A 21,577-nucleotide genomic window follows, 5' to 3' on the forward strand; every position below is an offset into this window, starting at 1 on the left:
TAAAAGTCTTCCACCACCTCCAATTGCTGGTAATCATGTCTAAACACGACAGATCACTAGTTGTGTTTAACACAAAAGCTTAAAGGTGGCCTTCAGTATATGCCATTTAATTTAGTATGGTTTCATTGCCCAAGGCTTAACTCATTGTTGTCACAAGTGGTGTGGCCAAATTTTGATCACGGAAGTGTGAGGGGTCAGTAGGAAATCTAATATGCTGCTATCTGATAACTATCACCCTGAAAGCCATGCAGAAAGGAGGAGAGGGGAGAAAGAGTTTGAACAAATGGAAAGGGATGGAGAGCCAGACACCCAGCCAGCAAAACACCAAGAAGAAAGTAAGCTATAGACTAGCTTATTCTTAATGGTCTAAAATTGGTTTTTCTTGGATGATGGGGGTGGGGATGAAAAGGGAGGGAGCAGAGAATGAGACAGAGAGAGAGAAAGACAGAGACAGAGAGAGAGAGAGAGAGAGAGAGACAGAGAGAGACAGAGAGAGAGAGAGAGAGAGAGAGAAATGTGGAAGCCAGAGAGTGGTACCAAAAACTTAGCCTGAGAAAGGAGCTGCTTCCCCTTGAATTGTGATGTACAGCTGCTAATAAAGTTGATGAAACTCCTCTAACCTCTGACTTTAGGATCTGAAAATTTTTTTCTCATCCATTAAACAGTTAACTCCCTTAGCAATCTCAACCCCAACAGAAACGCCTTAGCTAAAATGTCAACATTAATCATTAGGCTTTGTTGCTAACTCATACCTCTCAAAGTCAATCCTGCGCACTCAATATCTTTTATGCAAATTGGAAATCTCCGCTTTTCAGTCATTCTCTCTACAGCAACCTTATTTCTCCGGGGCTGCTCCAACAGCCCTGGCTTTTTCTTTAGTCCACATCTCCTCTAGAGCTAAGCAAGAGGCATCCACTTCCTTGTCTTTCCAATCACACAGCGGTGTACTGAAGGCTCTGAGGTTCTTAATACCAAATTAGTCAATATTTTTTTTTCCTGTGGCAGCCCAAGCTGACAATCCTGTATGAACAAAAGGGTTCTTCTCTTCCCCTTCCAAAAACAAAATAAATATGGTAGTAGTAGTAGTAGTAGTAGTAGTAGTAATAATAATAACAATAACTAGCATATAACTAGGATTCAAATATAATTTCAAGAATTGCAGTGAATTTATATATATACATATATATACATGTGTATATGTGCACATACATTATACACACATATGTATATTTATACACACACACATGTGTCTGTGTGTGTGTATATATATAAAATCTGATTCATAAGATATCAGTGTCTCAGAAGAAGAAAGCATTCTCAATCACACCAAACCTAATGCAAGAAAAGTAAATTAGTTTCTAGGCCTTAAACAAAGGCACCTAGGTGGCATAGTGAATAGAGTATTGGTCCTGGAGTCCAGAAGATGCCAGTTCAAATTCTGCTTCATACACTTACTAGCTATGTGACCCTGGGCAAGTCATTTAACCTCAATCTCAATTCCCTTGCCTATAAAACTGGAATAACAGTAGCAACCACCTCGAAGTGTTGTGAGAATCAAATGAGATAATTTGCAAAGTGCTATGTAAATGTTTATTACTGCTATTATTAGGCTGGAAGAGACCTTAGAAATCATCTAAAACAACTCCCTCATTTTTCTGAGGTCCAGAATGTCAAAGTGATTTTGTTTAAGATGACACACAGATAACTGAATAGCAGGGCTAGGATTTGAACAAGATATTCTGACACAAAATCTATTAGTCTTTGCTCATTGCTTCTTTTGTTAATAATTAAAAGATTATGAGATCACAGTTGGGATCATAAAAGTGCTTAGCACAATCCCCGGCATAGAGCAGCCACTACTACATAGTATTTATTCCCTTCCTTACCCTTCCATATCTTCCCTTTCCTTCTTTTTCCCTTCTCCTCTGCTCCCTTTCCCTGCCTTGCCTTGCCTTGCCTCACCTTCCCTTCTCCTCTCTTCTCTTCTCCACTTAGAGCAGGAAGGAAGATCAAAGATAATTGAGCCCAACCCTGGCCCCCCACTGAGGCCCAGAGATTTTTAAGTGACTTTTTCAGCCACACAGCTAATAAGTTTCTGAGGCAGGATTTGAATCCAGGTCTTCCTGACTCTAAATCCAATATTCTACCCACTACATTGAGTTACATGGGTAGAATTACTGTACTAAGGAACAAATCATTTGTACTCACAAATAATGAAGTCAAAAATGATTTTAAAAGAACCACAGGAAAACACGTATGAATGAAATAGGAGAACTGGAACAATATTATACATGGTGACTACAACGGCTATCGAAACATAAACAAAAAGATCACACAAAGTAATTTGGCCTTCAGGTAATGTGGTTCCTGGAGAATAAATAATGAAGCATGCTTCCCTCCCCTCAGGAGAGACACAGGTCTCTTATTGAGAGAGCAATATGGTGCACACACTTTCAGGAACATTCACTATATTATATGTTCTATTTCTTATTGTTGTTCAGTCGTTTCAGTCATGTCTGACTTTTTTTGACCCCATTTGGGTTTTTCTTGGTAAAGATACTGCAGTGGTTTGCCATTTCTTTCTCCATTTCATTTTATAGATGAGCAAACAGGGTTAAATGACTTGTCTAGGGTCACATAGCTAGTAAGCGTCTGAAGCCACATTTGAATTCAGGAAGACGAGTCTTCCTGACTCCAGGCCAGCACTCTATCCATTGCACCCCCTAGCTGCCCTATCTATTTCTACCCAACTGCTTTTCTTTGTTACAGGGGAGACTAGGCAAGGGGAGAAGAAGGGAGGGTGTTCCGCACAGAAAGAATATGTATCCAGAAATTACAGTGACACAAAATAAAACCAAAAAGCACACATATAACATTTTAAAATTATTCTATGCTCTGGGGAAGTCAGTGTGGAGGACCACAATCCCACTGATGGGAAGGTAGTGGGCTCTTCCCATAACCTTTATTTAAGAAGGGTATCCAGGCCAGCCATCTCTCCATTTCCTATCAGGCTGCTCACCTCTACATTTCTCCATCATGAAGTATCTTCCTTCCACCCCAACCCAACCCTGTCCCCCTTCGGCTTCCTTTTATGTAATGCCTTCCCCATTTAGATTGTAAATTCCTTAAAGAAAGGGACTGTCTTTTCATTTTGCTTGTATTTGTACTCCCAGTGTTTAGCACGATGTTGGCATATACTAAATAATTAATAAATGTTTTTGGACTGACTGACTGGCTGACCGTAAGAAGGCATGGAGAAATAGAGGCAGACAAGAATCAAGATCATATGAAATAACACATGTAGAATGCTCTGTAAATCAAAATGCTATATAAAAATTTTCTTATTATTATGAACGAAATATTTCCCCTTGATCAATCCATTTTTTGCCTCCCATGTTCTTCCTTTTCTTCAACAAATGGACAGCAAAAAAGTATGTTAGAAATTGTAATAACTAAGTTCCTTTTGCTCCCCCCCAAAAATTGTAACCTACAGAAAAATGTAAAAGCCAAACACCAGTCTTGCAAGTTAATTCTGACTCAAATTTCTCCTTTAAAAAATTCTACTCTCCTGCATTAGTACATATACATTAGTCCACATGTTAGTACATAAATATACTCATGTTGCTGCCTAGGATAATTCTCTACTACCCTAAAGTGGAATACTGATGAAGAATAAGATTTGATCCAATTTTCAAATATTTTGTTCTAATTTTTCCTTGAATCAATCTTGGTATTAAGAAAACTATTCAGTATCATACGATATGGTTTTGTCTTAAATATTCAGGATGTTCCATGGAAAAATTTTTCCCTTAAAACTGTTTGAATGTGAATTCTACACTGCATCACTTACTCACTTGTAACATAAAACACACTTAAAGACAATAAAAAAATAGTGAGCAAAAATAGGATACAAAGAAGGAGGTGGCTACCTCTCCTGAGGCTTTGACCTTGCTTCTCACCATTTAGTCTTAATGTCAGTGCTGTAATATAACTAGTGGAGGAAGATGTCAAAGTTTTGGCAGTCTGAAGGCATTTTGTCTGCCTAACAGCATCCTGCATTCTCAACCTTCTAAAATTTCTCCCATGTACTCCTGCAGTTTTATGAATTCCTCTTTTTACACCTTTGAAAAATCTCTATTTCAGTTGTCAAAAGGGATGTGAGCACTTGTAAAAGAATATGCATCAAAACTGACAAGGCTATGAATGAGTGAGAGTAGGCAGGAAGGAAAAAAATGTATCTCATCAATGTCTCAGCATTGTTGCCCATTGAACAACTTCTGTTAAGTTCATGCGCATTATGGTGCTGATGCCAGGCAGGTTAGCAATCATTTCCAACACTTAAAAATCATTATTGAATTGAACACACACACACACACACACACACACACACACACACACACACACACATACACACACACGCTTCTGCTAGAGGACCACTGAAAGACCAAAATTCAATTTCCCTTTTTATCATAAATTTATGTTTGCTTACTGGAAAGGAGAAAAATGCTGATCTTTAATACTCAATTTCGGTTTCTTAGCCCACAATTTGCACTTTTTTTCCAAAAATTTTATTTGGTGTCTATTCAATTTTACAACAAAAAGTATATTTAAACATGCACATAACAATGGCAACTTATTAACTTTATCTCTCCTTCTGATTCTTAGGATTCTCTACATTAACATATCTATTCATACTTGTACATATACTACATACTACTTCCATGGATATGGTATTTGACCAACACATCACAGTTTACATTTGAATTGACACTAACACAACTTTCTTGACTAGAGCAACTTATATGAGCTCTTGGTCCATTCCTGTGAAAAGGAAACACCTATGGCATGATTATTATGAAATAGTTATGGCTCATACTCACTCTCCTCTCTATGCTATGTTATTATCCAACTCCTTCATTAATCTATCCAATTCCATCTCTTCCCCTTCTATATTTTTGCCTTTTGAACTACTTCCCAACCCTTAATACCTCCCTCCATCTTAGAAGTAGCTTAAGTAGGGAGTTATGTTATCAGACTGGCACTAGGAGCAAGTTGGCACACAGCACAAAGGGAAGGGAATGTAGTACATCAATCTTTGTTCACCACATTCTTCCTCAAAAATTTGAAAATTTACTCATTGCAAAAATTCATAGGCACACACTATTGAAGAGTACAGCATTAGATTCTGAGTGGATTGAAGAATAAGACATAGTCACCAATTTCAAGGGGGAAGATATAAAAGGAAAAGTTAACAAAAGAAGGCAGTAGATGTGATTCACTGTCAAGAAAGTACTCTAGAAAAGAGGGTTTGGAGGAAGGAGAAACAGTTTCAGAGAAGAATAAAAGATTTGAGGTGAACCTTGAAGAACTAGGGGAATATAAATTCAAAGAAGAGGGACAATGGCAGTCTTAGAGGGAGACAAAGCATTCAATTTAATTAAATTCAACACACGCTTATTAAATCATTTACAAGACACTGTTGTTCTGACCTCAAGGACCTTAAACTCAAAAAGAGTAAACCATGTATATAAATACATTTAGTTGGGGAGGAAAGGATAGACTCAGGAGCCTCCAAGAAGGAGGCATTTGAAACATATAATATTCGTTATTTCTTATGATATAATAAAAGAATCATAGAATATTGAAGGAGACGTGCTAGTTCAATTCCTGCCAAAGTCATGAATGTGGTCTATAACATCCCTAAGAGAAGTGGTCCTCCAGCCTATGCTAAAAGACCTCCAGTGACAGGAAACTCTTCATCAAGGCAGCCCATTCCATTTTTGTATAGCTCTAAAAGTTAGGATGTTTTACAACAAATTGAACTGAGATTTCTCCCTGTAACTTCTACCTGTTGATCTTAGTTTTGTTCTGTGTGCCCTCCCTAGAATAGGTCTGTCACCCCGTTTTTTACATTGCGCATCTATTTTCCATTGCCTACAATAGTTCCTCACTGCTACTATAGTCAAGTGCAGCCACTGAGAGAGTTCATCAGCATGAGAGAGATATTAAGGTAGTTTGTTTAGAAAGATTAATATGGCATTAGGGAATAGGACAGACAAGTAAAGGGAAATTGGCAGATTGGTTCATTACGATAATCTGGTGTGGTATTAATAATGGGCACTATAGAAATATAGGAATGGAAAGGAAGAGAAAGGATGAATGAGGAAGACATTAAGAATCAATGGAACTTAGTGACTGATTGGATATAAGTGGCAATGAAGAACAGGGAATTTGAAGAAGAGGAGGAAATGAAATACATGTTAAAAATAACCAGAGAGATGCTGTGAACTAATTCACTTGGGGTAATCTGCATATGAATTATATTTGCAATTATGAGAATGAATGAGTTTTATACATTGGGCTATATAGAATGAAAGCAACAAAAAGTTAGTGACAGCCTTTAGGAGAATAGCCACAATTAACATACAGAAGGACAAGACTGAAGCAAACAAAGAAGGAAGAGTCAGAAAAGTAGGAGAAAATAGGATATGATCATGTCATAGAGGCTAAGAAAAAGAAAGGTTTGAAGAAAAAGGATGTGGTCAAAACTGGCAAGTGGAAAGAAAATAAGGGGAGGGAATAAGCATTTACATAGCATCTACTGTGTGCCAAGCACTGTGCTAAGTGCTTTACAAATATTATCTCATTTGATCATCACAACAATCCTGCAAGGTAGGTGTTATTATCCTCATTTTTATAGGTGGTGAAACTAAGGCAAACTGGGGTTAAGTAACTTTCCCAGGGGATACAAAGCCAGCAAGTGATTGAGGCTGGATTTGAACTTAGGTGTTCCTAACTACAGGTTCAGCACCCTATACACTGTGCGACTTCCCACTCACCTAGAGAGGTCAAATAAAACCAAAACTGAGAAAAAAAAATGTTAGACAAGAGAAAAAGGTTAGTGTAGACCTACAATAATGCAGCTTTAATAGAGCAAAATAGAGTTTGAAACCAGGTTGCATGGTGTTAAGGAGAATGTTGATAAGTAAAAGCAGATACAGAGTATTCATTGGAGAAATTTGATACTAAAAGGGATGAAGAAAACTTGTTACTTAAGAAGACTGAAGGTTTGAAATAGCTATTTGGGGAAGTATTCTAAGAATTAACATGATATGTAAAGAGTTACAGAAAAGCAATGAGAGTCGAGTTCAAGTTCAAAAGCAGATTAAAAAGTAAAGATTTCTAGGAGGCAGGAAAGAATTTTGCACAATTCTCTAATGTTCTCAAGGAATGTTCTGCCACCTAATCAGAAGCAGAGAAACTGACGAGTCAGAATGATCCTGAGTTGGGAACTGGTACTATCAGGTACCTGTCAGAAGGTCAAGACAGACAATAAGTCTAATGTATTAAGGAAGGAAGAATTGAAATGGCTGAGAACAGATTTCAGGACAGGCAAGGAATAACTTATGGTTGGAGAGAACTATAGCCAAAGTACATGAATTGGAAGAAGTCAAACAACTAGATTTTCCAGTGAATCTGTGAAATCTAGTGAAGGTGAAGAGAGTAAGAGGGTGTGGGAGGAAGAAGTGACTAATAAAGAGGCTGTGATCCTAGAACAACAGCATCAAAATGTAGCTCCTGCAGATGAATAGAATAGGACCATGCTACAGTAAGATTTGTAGAATCATTATCCTTGAAATCAGCCTTACCCAGCTCTGTCTTTTTCTTCTTACATTGTTTTCTTCCACACAGTGTTCCTTATTTGAATCCCACTCATCTTGTAAAGCTCAAGTCCCAACTCCTCAAAAAAGCCTTCTCTGACCATTATCACACCCAGCCCACATTGTTTTTCCTTCTCGATTCTTACAACCTTTATTGTCCTTATTAATATTGCTCTATATTTTTCTAGCAATATTGTGGTATGTCTTATCTTCTCAAGTAGGTTATGTAAGTTCCTTAAGGAATGGAACCATGTACTTTGTTTCTCCTGTACTACCCAATACAATATCCTGTATACCAAAGGTGCTCAATAAATAGGTTAATTGACTAAAATTAATGACAAAAGCTGGGATGGGTCCATTCAGATCAAGACTGATTTGCCTAGTGATGGTCAATGGAATCTAGAAAGGCAAGGTCCTTTGAGATTCAGATGGATTACCAACACAGATATTGAAATCACAAAGGATCTTTACAAGAACAGATAGAGGGAAAATATATACACATACATATATAATATATGCATATATACACATACATGTATATACATATATATGTATATACACGGTGTATATATATATATATGTGTGTTGTGTGTGTGTGTGTGTGTATAAACACACACACACACATACACACACACACACACACGCGGTACTTAAGTCCAGAATGTTCTTAGAGCCTGACAGATGAATAGCATAGAGGATTTGGAGATAATAGCACAATAAGGCAGCAGAGATGTAAAATTTTAAAAAGGAGAGGTATGGTGACAGATCAGTGATCTTGAAAGGAATGGAAGGGTAGGAAGACAGCTGATCCCTGCTGACAACTTGTATGGAGTCCTGGTAGAAAGCAAGGCCCCCACTAAAGAGAGCATCAGAGGACATAAGGGTATCACTTAAAGTGAGACAATAGAAGGAGAGAAAGAAAAGGTTGAGAACAAGTAAGGGGGGGTCTCACAGATCCCAGGAGGAGAGACTAATAAAGAAGTTGACTAGGGCAGAACAAGGGGCATGAAATTGAGGAAAGAAAACTGGTTCTGGAGTCAGAGGACTTGGGATGAAATACCTCCTCTGATGCTTACTACCTATGTGACCCTGGAAAGTCATAACCTTCCAGGGACTCAGGTTCTTCATCTGCAAAATAAAGGGGTTGGACTAGGCTGGTCAGCTTTGAATCTATGATCTCATGACTAGAGGAGTTCTCTGGACAGGAATAAGGGTTAAAAAGGAAGTGACAAAGGGCTTTGTGGGTACCAGCAGACATGGAAATCTGAGGGTAAATATTTCAGTAGCAAGAAAAAATATGGTTCAGAGTCTATATACTCAAGGTAGCTAAAAGTTAGGAGAAAGGGAGGGAACACATAGACGCAACAGGAAGAAATGATACATACTCAAGTACACAAGACCCAACCCAAATAAATAATCTAAATATAACATTAGTGTGATAATGCCAGATACTCTAGTTACTAAACACTTAAGCAGAAAGCAGGACTTCCTGAGCCTGCATCATGGGGGAGAGGGGAGAAGGAGGAGGATAGGCAAGGAGTTCTTGAGTCTGATCAACAGAGATAGACAAACCCTCCCTTGACAAGTAACTACCCCTGACTCTAATTATAAGAAGGATTCTGGGTATTATATTTACTATGTCACTTTTCTGGAGCTTCTAACCATTCTGATTTCTCAGAGACCCTTCCAAACCTCTCAAGATAGGAAGGAGTCTGAAGAGATCAAAGAAAAAGGAAAAGGACCAAATGTACAAAAATGTTTGTGGCAGCTCTTTTTGTTTTGGCAAAGAATTGGAAATCGAGGGGATGCCCATCCACTGGGGAATGGCTGAGCAAGTTGTGGTATATGATCGTGATGGACTACTGCTGTGCTATAAGAAATGATGAGCAGGATGCTTTCAGAAAAACCTGGAAAGACATGAATTGATGCAAAGTGAAGTGAGCAGAACCGGAGGAACACTGTACACGGAAAAGCAATACTGTATGATGATCTAGTGTGGATGGCTTAGATATTCTTAGCAACACAGTGATTTGAAGGACTTACAATGAACAATGCTATCCCCCTCCAGAGAAAGAATTGATGAAGTCTAAATGAAGACTGAAGCATACTTTTTTTCACTTTATTTTTCTTGGGTTTGGGTTGTTTGTTCGTTTGGGTCTGTATTTTCTTTTGCACCATAGCTAATGTGGAAATGTTTTGCATGATTGCACATGTATAATTTTTATCAAATTGTTTGCCTTCCCAAGGAGAGATCAGGGAACAGAGGGAGAGAATTTGGAACTCAAAATCTTAAAAAATGAACATTAAAAAGTTTTTGTTTATGTATAATTGAGAAAAAATAAACAACATGTGTACTAAAAAAAATGATAGGAAGGAGTCTATGGTTCTAGCCTTAGGACTATTGTTATATTAATGTGCTTCTCATTCACTTTTCCTTAAAATTAAATTTCACTCGAAGCATTAGATTTCAACCATAAAATGCTTTTTCTAGCATAATTGAAAGCCAAACCTTGGGGCACAAAAACCTGTCAGTGTGAAAAGGCTTCTCAGACTCAAAATAGAAAGGGCTTCTCTCTAACTAGAGTTGGAACTGATAGCACTATTGTTTGAATTATCAAGTATGGGGAGAAAGTTCCCCAAAAGAGAGAATTGAATAAAAAACTGTAGTACCTCACAGGAATGGAACAAACTTCACTGAAATTAAAGACTAAACTTGATAACTTTACTATAGGCAGAAATCTTTTCCTTGTCAGTGAATAGATTGGATGCCTTAACTCTTCTTTCTCATTTCTGTATTTTCTGTGAGATAATAGTTTCCTGGATATGAGCATATCACAAAAATCACAGAGCCAAAAGGGACCTTTAAAAGCCATATAGCCCATCCACACGTCCTGGCAACATCAAACTCAACCCACTCCAAAAAGATGGTTATCTATCCTTTCCTTAAACTCTCCAGAGAACAGGATGCTACAACCTCCAGTGAATTTATTAGGTCCAACATCTTACAACTCTTATGATCAAGAATCTGCTTCTCTTCTCTAAATTAGGTCTCTTCCACTGCAATACAAGGTTTAGTTTATCAGCTCCTTCCTTTCTCCAAAAAAATTTAATTCACTCCATTTCAAGGTACAAACAACCAGAGAATTAGTCACTGACAGTTGTGTCACTTTCTTCTGTTTTGAGTCACTCCATTAATTAATCAATAAGCATTTATTAAGCACCTAAAAATGGATTCAATGTTTCCAACATTTAGCTTAGACACTCTTCCAATCTACTCTAGCTTGTATTTTTTTTTTCTGGATAAGCCATTAATATTTACTGGATGGTTTTTCTAGGAAGTTGATGTAAATGGAGTGAACCTATTACATACAGTGAGTGCTTAATATATGTTTGTCAGACTGAATTGAACTGAAGTATGAACTTACAGAGGCTCTAAGAAGTAGGAAAAAATGGTTTTTAAAAGTTCCCCTAAGAAATATATTCCAGAGAACTGTGGAAGAAGAACTACTTACATGCTCTCACAGAACCTAGTAAGAGTGCTAGGCTTCTCCTGGTTGCGTCTCTGTCGAAACCAGCGCTGGATATTGCGAACGTCCCAATCTAACTGCTTGGAAAGACCTTCCAGTCTCTTCTCATCTGGATGCTATAAAACAAGGTATCAGGAAATTATTATCAATTCATTTTCAACTTCATATAGTCCCCTTAGGTAATTATAAGCACCCCTAATTTGATCATTTACTAGTTTACTTAGATTTATATGCACATCTTTGAAGAAAACTTCAGCATAAAATTAATACACAATTAATCTTTTAAGCAAAAAAGCTCAAAGAAGCTCAGCTTCCCTGTACTCTTCTCCTACTGACTCTAACCCTAAGAAAAGTAATGTTAAAGAATAAATACATAAATGAATGGACGGATGAATAGATGAATAGACAACAAAATAGTATAAATGCCCCTCACCATTGTCTCCCCTACTAAAGGTTAAACCATTGCCCAGCATTTAAGGTCCTTCAAAATATGTCTCCAAAATACCTTACAGCATTTTATTAATCCTTTCCAATCATTCAAATCCAATGAAACTTGATTTCTTCCCATTCCCAATATGTCCTGCATTCTCTTATCTCCTTAACAATTACTATCAAACTGGTGAAATGATGGATGTTGTGAATTTCAGCACTTCTTAAACTTGTAGTATACATTAACACAATCTATATCATATTTATCTATATTGTACCATATCCTTTTATGCAACATCAGAGGCATGTACTGGTGATCCTTGTTGATATGATTCTGGAATAGTAAAGTCACACTTAGAAGAAGGATCAAATGTTTCTCAAGAGATTTTAAATTTGGAAACTTGTAAAAGATAATCCCATTTCTTTCCTCTTCTTACAGATTAGAAAAGAGAAGAATACATCAACTAGAGGAGGCTGAAGACCAAAGACATCAGTTCTCATATCAACTCTATCACTAAGGAGCTGTAGGACAGTGGGTTTATAGCTTGCTTGCTCTTTGCCTCAATTTTCCCATTTTGTAAATGTAGATGCTAATACCTATCCTATTTTACAATTTCAGAAGGGTGCCATAAGAACAGTAAATGGGACAGTGCTTAGGAAAAGCAAATAAAAATGTATTATTATTGTATTATTGCTATTTAGTTCTTTTCTCCAGTACAAATTATAGCTCTTAATACCACGTCTAATGCCACTGAATTCTTTCAGGTGGCAAAAAAGAAAAGACCTAGCCATTAGGGTTAGGTTAGAGAAAGAGCTTACAAGAGGGCAAAAAAGGGGACAGATGAGTTTTAATGTGGGTAAGGATAAGGTCATATATTTAAAGATAAAAACAAATTCAAATTATATAATACAATCTAGGTTGTTCAATGATTAGACAGTTGGAGTCATGAAGACTTAAGCTTCAATCCTGACTCAAACACTTATCAGCTGTATGACTCTGGGCAAATCATTTAACTTTTCTCAGCCTCAGTTTTCTTATTTGTTTAATGGGCATAATATTTGTACCTACCTCACAGAGTTGTGATAATCAAATGAGATAACACATAAAACATTTTACAACCTTAAAAGTGCTAAATAAATTCTATCTATCCATCTCTTATATACAAAATCAAAAGCTAAGCAAAGATATTGAAAACAAAACAAAAAAAATCCTCCTCTTATGCAACACCACATGCAATTTTTTTGCCACAGCCAAAGAAAGATATATAGAAATTAGAGAAAATTTTTAAAAGGGCAATTAGAAAGACTGAGATAGAAGGAGGTATGGCTGCTATATAAGGGCAAAATAAAAGGATAAGGAATCTAAAGTAGAAAGACAAGGTAAGACTAATAGTCATATAGTATTCAACTCTAGTCCATGTCTTTTCACCACTTCCCAAGGTGTCTACCCCACATACTCAGGGAAGGGGGGGTCCTCCCTCTAGATTTCTTGACATTTCACAGATAACAAAAAAATGTGAGATGTATGTCAGCTATTTTTCACTCTGATTGGATGACCATACCATCCCTTTTTTAAGTCAGACATCTCTCTGATGATAGTCTATATACTACTTTTCCTGCAATTTGTTTCTATGCAGATGACTCCCAAATTTTCATATCCAGCTTCCATCTTTCTCCTGATCTCCAGTACATCAACAATTGCCTGCTGCATGGATGATAAAGCATTCTTCCAAATACTTACCATATGCAAACATTTAATAAATACTTGTCAAACTCAATTGAATTTATGCATGTGTTAGTTTCTCCCACCCAATTTTCCACTGACTATTGAATAGTCTGTGATGAGTTTTTAAAAGAATCAAGTGATGTATTAATTTTTTGTCTGTTGAAGGGAAGAGGGAAAAAACATTCCCAAATTTTTGAGGCTGAACCCCCAAAAGCCCTTCTACAAAATGGTGCCACTATCAAAGACAGGACACAAGACTTGATGAAATTTTTCATCATGTGTAGCAGTTTTCATGCTTTTATAATATTAATAGCTCAAATTTATGTAGAAACTTTCTCCACAAGTCTTGAAGGCTTTCTCTTCCCTAAATTCCTTTCTTCATCTAACCTGTTCTTTTTTACAAATGGGAGGACTCTGAAGGATTTAAGAAAGAGTAGCCCCAACTTGGCTGCAAAATCTCTTTACTACCTCTGTATTAGAAATTATTCTGGTAATTGTAGTAAACATAAGGCCAGAGAAATAAAATCTCTTTTGCATGATTCCTATGGGAATACGTGTGTACAGAAAATGTCATTGTCCATATTGCATGCTTGATGCATGTTACAATTCCTTACATAAGGTGAATTCAAATGTGATCATGTTTTAAAAAGGGCCTAGAAATGCCCTTGGTAATGTTGTTTTGGTGAAAAAATATGTATTTTTCTGAGCCAACTTGACACATCATATAAAAACACAAGGTTTTCTTTAAATTTTCTACTATGCAAATGCAAAAGAATATACAAGTTACTCTTTTTTGTAATAAAGATGCTTTTACAGATTATAATTTAGGAAAGGCTACAATGACTCCCACAAAGCCACAAGAACCTTTTTTTTTTGCATTTTCATTTATCCACTTTCTTTTTTCCCCAAGTGAAAATTTTGGAAATACTTAATGGTTTCCTATGCTCTTTTCAGGAAAATGGTCTTTATATTTTAAAAGAATCATCTAAGAAAACCTTCTCAGGTACCTAGACCTTAATGTGAATATGAGAGTAAGCAGTTCAAATAATCAGTAACTGCAAATATCAAGTTAGGAGTGAAATTTGCTAGATTGTCAATATCAGAATAAGTAGTCTGCATTAAGTCCCACAAAATAATGGCAAAAAATGAATATGCTCAGTATCTGAAAATACAATGTTCACTAAAGAAAATCCAACGGTCCTTTCTCAACAAATAATTTTAGTTCATTTAGTCAGAGCGTACTAAGAGCCAAGATGGGGTATTACAATTAAATATAACACATTGTCTGGTCTCATGAAGCTTACAATATCATAAAATAATGACACATAAATAGCCAAAATACTACTTGATTGAGCATGTAAAAGAGCCATAAACAAACTTTTATGGGAAGTCCAAGGAAAGAAAGACTTCCTATTACTGTCTCCAAGAAATTGAAGGGCTAAAAAATGGGAGAGGAAGTAGATATGTTTTATTTTAATTTTATAGGACAGCTATAGCAATCATGTGTGGAAGTGGCAAAGAAGCAGATTTAGGTTCCAGGTAAGGGAAAACTTCCAAGAAGTTGTCCAGAAGTAATAAGTTCTGCCTAACTCAAGATCTTCCTTGATGACTGGATGACCACTTGAATGACCACTTGCGAGACGTTGTAGGAGAGATTCTGGGTCAGGCATGGGTTGCCTGAGATGGCCTCTGAGATCACCTCCAGCCACGAAATATTGTGAATCTTCAATTCCTTTCTATTTATATATCTCTAGTACACCTACTGTAGGTAGTTCCTAAGGACCTTCTCTGTCTTGGTTTTTTTTTTCTTTAGTAATATTGAGTACTTCAAGCTCCTTTCTCATTTGTTCTCAGAACGATCCTTCCCCTTCTTGAATTTTATTTGTTTTCTGATCCTCTAAGTTGCTAGTGGCTTTACCCCTCTCAAAATTACTTTGTATTTATAAATATTTTGCATATGTTTATATATCAACATATTGTCTCCCTCAATAGAATGTGAGCTACTTCAGGGCAGGGACCATTTCATTTCTATCTTTGTATCACTAGCACCTACTACAATGCCTTACGCACAGCAGGTACCTAATAAATGCTTATGGATTGAACTACAACCCCTATATTTTTGTCACTTGCCTCATGTTGCTTCTGTGCTCAGCTTCCTCTTTTTACTATACCTCTTGTTACCCTGCCATGTTTTATATTCCTTTATTTTTACCATCCCTTTTTGCCTTGCTTTCTCTATATTCCTGTATTCAATCCATAATTGAAGTTTACTCTCCTTGACTGTTTTTGAGAACCCCAACAAGGGAAGCTGCTATCAGCACCAATGTAGTTTTTCCACACAAGACCAAATTATATACTCTGCCTCCACTCAGACACATATGAACAAATAACAAACAGCACAGGCTTCATACCTCTTCCTAGATGTCACATGAAATAAAAAGAGGAACAGAACATGACTTATCACTGACAAAGCAGAAGGATTATTCAGGGATGAGTGAACAGATTGCTTTTCCTGCACTCTGGGGATGAACTAACAGGCTTCTAACCCTTCACACACTTGTTGCTTTTCTACCCTTTTTGGTCTAAGCATTAATTCTCCTCTGCCAATTCATATTTTGCCAATTTAAACAACATATTTGTCTAGCACAGTGCAGCTCACATGGCAAAGGCTTCAACAAAAACCTGTTAACTGATTGATTTGGTAATTGTGACAGCTAATACCATAAGTGAATATCATACCTTTGTAATTGCAGTGAAGACCTTTTCCAGAATGGCATTAGGCTGGGCTTTCTGTGGTCCATTGGCCTGGATGTTAAGCCCTAAGGCACATGGTTTGGCTATGAATCTGAAAAAGATAAAGAATAGAAATTATATTTTCCTGTAGGTACACTGAATTTAACCCAGATATAGTTTTCAATTTTCCTCATCAATCATCTTTGAAATGTATAGTACCACAAAGATATGTATGGTAATTATAGAACAGTGTTTATTCATTTTATTTCTATAGTCCTCCAACAACAGGAGAAAATTTCCTAGAAGACCTTAAATTTCTTGACTTTATATCATAAGACCTACTAGACGGGCATCTGCCCTAGGATTAAAAAGTTTCAGACCAATGGGACATATATAATGCCCTCTGTGATTCCTCAAAGATATAGTTCACATGATGATTAATGATATTGACAAATGCAGCTCAATGAAACATTTAATAGCACCTACTGCATGACAAGTCTCTGTGTTAGGTGCTGGAGATACAAAGATAAAAACAAAAAGCAGATCCTGTCCTCAAGAAGCTTACATTCTACTGGGGAGAGTGGGAGTGGATTATAGAGCAACATGTAAACAGATAAATAAACAAATAAAAGATAAATTAAGAAGAAGCAGCTTATAACCAGGAGAATGAAAAAAGGCTTCCCATAGAAGATGACACCATAGTTACACCTTGAAGAAAGGAGGAAATGAGAGATAAGTAACTGGAAGTTTTCATCTACATTCCATGCTGGCACTAGTCTCATTGACTCTAGCCCCATGGCTAGTGATTACAATATTACTGCCTCCAGGTTTCTCAGAACCCTGTGTGATTCTCATAAGCTTGAAACAAGTCCTGCTATACGTCCTCCAAAGTAAAGCAAAATGCCTGATTTTCTGCAAAATTAATCATTTGGTCAAAGACTAAAGTCACTTTGTCCTAGAGATTTCCTTGATTTCTGGAGGAAGGGGTAGAGGATAAATCTCTACTACTGCAAATAGTATCATCTGATTACTCAGTAGCATTAAAACTTTATCTATATATACAATGGCCCACAGGGACCCATTTGTCCATTTGCTCCCACTTTTTGATCTCACTCACATTCAGTTTGTTCCTGGAGTATGAAAGAGCAGTTTCCTCTCAACATTTCTAGATGTTGAGAGAAAAACCCCAGGGGTGATGAGGAGGAGTAGGTTACTCCACTGTTTATGAAGTATTTGACATCATCTGGAAAACATGACATTTCTACTGAAATAATACCACCAGGGAATAATTTGTTCCAAGTTCTCCTTAATATTTTACTTTAAATAGGATTCTAGGCATAAGGAACAATAAATTTTGTTATTCTTATATAGTGCCTAAGGTATACTCACTCTGTGATAAGATCACAGATCCATCCGAGTGCTGAAATGTGTACATAATGCAGGCCCAATGGAGCAATTTTTATGTAAAATTTTTCTAGCAACATTTTGTATTCTAAGGCCCTCCCTGGTTCTTAGGGTAAATTATTCAGGTAACACTCATGGAGACAACTCTAATTCCTCAGGAAGAATTCTATAATTTCTGAGAAACAAAACACTGCAATTTCATTTCAGAATGTGCTTTCACTGAAGATATCAAAAGATGAAAGAATTAGATGGGGGGGAAAAGGTTGTCTTTCCATATATTAGCTTTTGTTCTATGAAGATCTAAATGTATAATATCATTGAAAGCTCTAAGACAGTGACATTTTAATCATCAGGTATTTTGCTTTATGGAAGCAACAGTTCCCTGAGGCCAGGAATAGCTTTGGTTTTTGGGTTGGTTTTTTTGGGGGGAGCGGGGTTGTCTTTGTATCCTCAGCACCTTGGACAGCACCCAGTACATAATAGAGATCTAATAAATGTTCCTGGATTAACTGACATAAGTCAAGCTGCTCTTTTTTTTTTTAATTTTGAAAGCCAGCATGGTACAGTAGTAAAAAAATGCTGGATTTTGGAATCAGAATTTTTATCTGCCACTTACTACTTATGTGACCTTGGACAAGTCATCTATCTGGACCTCAGTTTCCTACACTGTAAAATGAACAGGGTGGACTAGATGACCTTTAAGGCCTTTTCCAGCTCTAACTGTGACCCCAGGACCCCACTTGAATTTCAGAATACTTGATTCATTAACAAATTTCACCAAATTAGCGTAAGCCTGTTAGTCTTGTAAAAACTGTTCAGAATATAGACTGTGTTCAGAAATGCATTCTTTGAAAGAGCCACAAAACTGTTCTGCAACTACATGCTTTCCTGATTGTTTTTCAGCAGTGGTACCTAGTCTTCTGGTGACACATTTCCCTTTGAAAATGCCAAAGTGACCCATGAAGAAGAACACATTGCTCAAATAACTACATTTGTTCATAAAATTATTTCTTTTTAACTAGCATTGGGCACAAGATGCAGGGTAGGGAGAACTGATTTTTTCTAGTCAGTCAACAAGCATTTATTAAGCACCTATGATGTGCCAGGCACTGTGCTAAGCACTAGGAATACAAGAAAAGCAAAGATAGTCCCTTCTTTTTATTCTTTTATTTGAAAAATATTTCTAACATTTTTAAAAAATTCTGCGTTCTAAATTCTCTCTTTCCAGTTCACCCCTACTCCAGTGACTGAAAAGGCAAGCTTTTGTTCAGTCATTTTTCAATTGTGTCTAACTCCTTGTTACCTTATTTGGAGTTTTCTTGGCAAAGATACTGGAGTAGTTTGCTATTTCCTTTCCCAGTTTATTTTACAGATGAGGAACTGAGGCAAACAGGGTTAAGTGACTTGCCCCAGGTAACAAACTAGTAAATAAATGTGAGATCAGATTTGAAGATGAGTCTTCCTGATTTCAGCCCAGCACTCTATCCGCCACACCATCTAGCTGCCTGAGATGGCAAGCAATTATGATTATCAATTATATATGTGAAATCTGTATTAGTCACATTGAAAAAAAGCAAGAAAAATAAAGTGAAAAAATATGCTTCAATTTGCACTCAGAGTTTATCAATTTTCCCTCTGGAGGTGGATAGCATTTTTCATCATGGGTCCTTCAGAACTGTTTTCGATCATTGTATTGATCAATGTAGTTTAAGTTTTTCAAATTCATCACTATAATATTGTTATTGCTTTGTACAATGTTCTCCTGGTTCTGCTTACTTCATTTTGCATTAGTTTATATAAGTCTTCCCAGGTTTTTCTGAAACCATCCTCAATCAAAACAAGCTAGTTTAGGGATGGGGAACCTGGAGCCTCCAGGACACATGTAGCCCTCTAGGTCCTTGGATGCGGCCTTTTGACTAAGTCTAAGTTTCACAGAACAAATCCTTTTATTTAGGGGGATTTGTTCTGTGAAGTTTGGATTCACTCAAAGGGCTGCACTTGAGCACCTAGAGGGCCACATGTGCCCCAGAGGCCCCAGGTTCCCCACCTCTGAGCTAGTCTTTCAAAACCCTTCATGCTAAGGAAGCCAATCTATCACGGATAGATACAAGTGGGTGGAGAAAAAGCCAGTGGGTGGAATAAAAAGGAAAAGAAGAGAAAAAATTTTCCATCCACACTTCCAGGGATGTAATCCCAGTCAATGGCAACATCAGGAAATATTAGACTATACTTACAAGATTATTTTGTTTAAGAAAACAAGAAAAAATAAGGAATATATCACAGTATTGGAAGTCACTTCTATGTGACCTTTGGAAAAACCTGATAACTTCTGCTTCTTTATCTGTAAATTGGACATGATAGTTGTACATTGTATGCCTCAAAGGGATACTTGAAATGAATTCTGAATGAGTAGTGAGGTGGCATAGTGTATGAAGTGCTGGAATGGAGTGAGGAAGATCTGAGTTCAAATCCTCCCTTAGATACTATCTGTGTGACCCTGGATAAGTTATTTAAACTGCAGCCTGTCTCAGTTTCATCATCTGTAAAATGGGGATAACAATAGTAACTACCACCTAGGATTGTTGTGAGGATGAAAGGAGAAGATTTTTATAAAGTGCTTCGCAAACCTTACAGCATTGTATTTGTTGTTGTTTCTTGTCGTTAAGGCGTTTATCAGATGTGTCTGACTCGGTGACTCCATTTGGGGTTTTCTTGGCAGAGATACTGGAGTGGTTTGCCTTTTCCTTCTCTAGCTCATTTTACAGAGGAGGAAGCTGAGGCAAACAGGGGTAAGTGATTTGCCCTGGGTCACACAGCTGGTAAGTGTCTGAGGCCACATTTAAATCAGATCTTCCTGACTCCAGACCCACCCTGGCTGCCCAAAAAACTATATAAACGCTTCCTCTTGTTATTATTTCCTCAGGGAAGGAAAAACAATTTTGCTCCCAGAAAACTGACTAAAATATGCTAAATATACTGACTAAAATAAAACATACTTCATGGATCAAGTAGCACCAAAATTAATGGAAGTCCAGAAAGCTGAATTGGGAGATCAACGTCAAAAAAAAAGTCTAGAGTCAAAGAGAGTTCATGAAAAAGCAGAGATCAAGATCCCTAACAAGAACACCTGGCCCAGCCTCCTGCCTCCAAGAAATACCATCCTTTTTAAAAACCCCAGAAGAATTCTAAAACCTTCTTTATTGACTTCTTTTAGCATTTCATCAAACTCAGAGTCTTTAATGCTGAACTTGAAATAGATTTCCTTTTTTTAGTCACCCACAGGAACTGTGAGGTCAACATTCTTTTCATAACTAAATGCATAGAAAGCATTTCTCTTTTCCAGGGTAAATAGCTTTCCTTCCTTTAACCTTTCCTTAGTAACTTGGTTTTGTATTATTTTAATTGCATTTGTCACTTTTCTGGATCCCAGTTTATATCTCCCTATAATTTGTATATTTTTGTCCAAAGTAATATAAAATAACTAGAGGATAATAATGATCTCAGGGGAAAAAAGTATATCTGAGTAAAAACAAACCCTCCCCCCACCTTGTTTCCTTCTTTCTGTTTGGAAAAATATCATGGAAGTTTAATTGTTGTTGACGCTGTCACTCCTTTATTTTTCCCTCTTTAATGCCACTCCTTGCAGGAAAATCCTCATTGGTAATGCCTACATACACACACACATACATTTATTTTTTTTTATGCATAGAAGGCTTGTCTTACAATCTGAAAATAAGTAGGGAATGTTGATGAAATTGTTCAGTATCAAAGTGTTACACATAAGTCTCAAACCTTACTGTCATGTTTTAAGTCCCACTATTTTGTGGAACTTTAATTGGTATAAAGAATAACATGACAATGACAGCAGTTAAGAAGTTGTTTGCTTGGTGTTTTTTTTCTTTTAGGCAATTGGGGTTAACTGACTTGCCCAGGGTCACACAGCTAGTAAGTGTCAAGTGTTTGGTCTGAGGCCAGATTTGAACGGAGGTCCTCCTGACTTCAGGGCCAGTGCTCTATCCACTGCACCACCTAGCTGCCCCCAAGAAATCTTTCAAAAATCATATGCTGAGCTTCAAATCACTTGTGATATGTAATTT

At 36.9% G+C, this 21,577-nt stretch overlaps 1 protein-coding gene across 3 annotated transcripts in view; it reads right to left on the reverse strand.

Moving 5' to 3' along the window:
• Positions 1-21,577, reverse strand: part of CERS6 (ceramide synthase 6) — a 291,461-nt gene that overhangs the window by 207,503 nt on the left and 62,381 nt on the right. For all 3 annotated transcript variants that reach the window (XM_020990906.2, XM_020990907.2, XM_020990908.2), the window contains exons 2-3: positions 16,083-16,188; positions 11,174-11,304 (exon numbers count right to left, since the gene is read on the reverse strand). In XM_020990906.2, the coding sequence (XP_020846565.1) occupies positions 11,174-11,304; positions 16,083-16,188 (237 nt within the window). The remainder of the gene's footprint in view (positions 1-11,173; positions 11,305-16,082; positions 16,189-21,577) is intronic.

This window comes from Phascolarctos cinereus, unplaced genomic scaffold (genome assembly GCF_003287225.1).
Source record: "Phascolarctos cinereus isolate Bilbo 61053 unplaced genomic scaffold, phaCin_HiC Scaffold_726;HRSCAF=1367, whole genome shotgun sequence".
NCBI lineage: Eukaryota > Metazoa > Chordata > Mammalia > Diprotodontia > Phascolarctidae > Phascolarctos > Phascolarctos cinereus.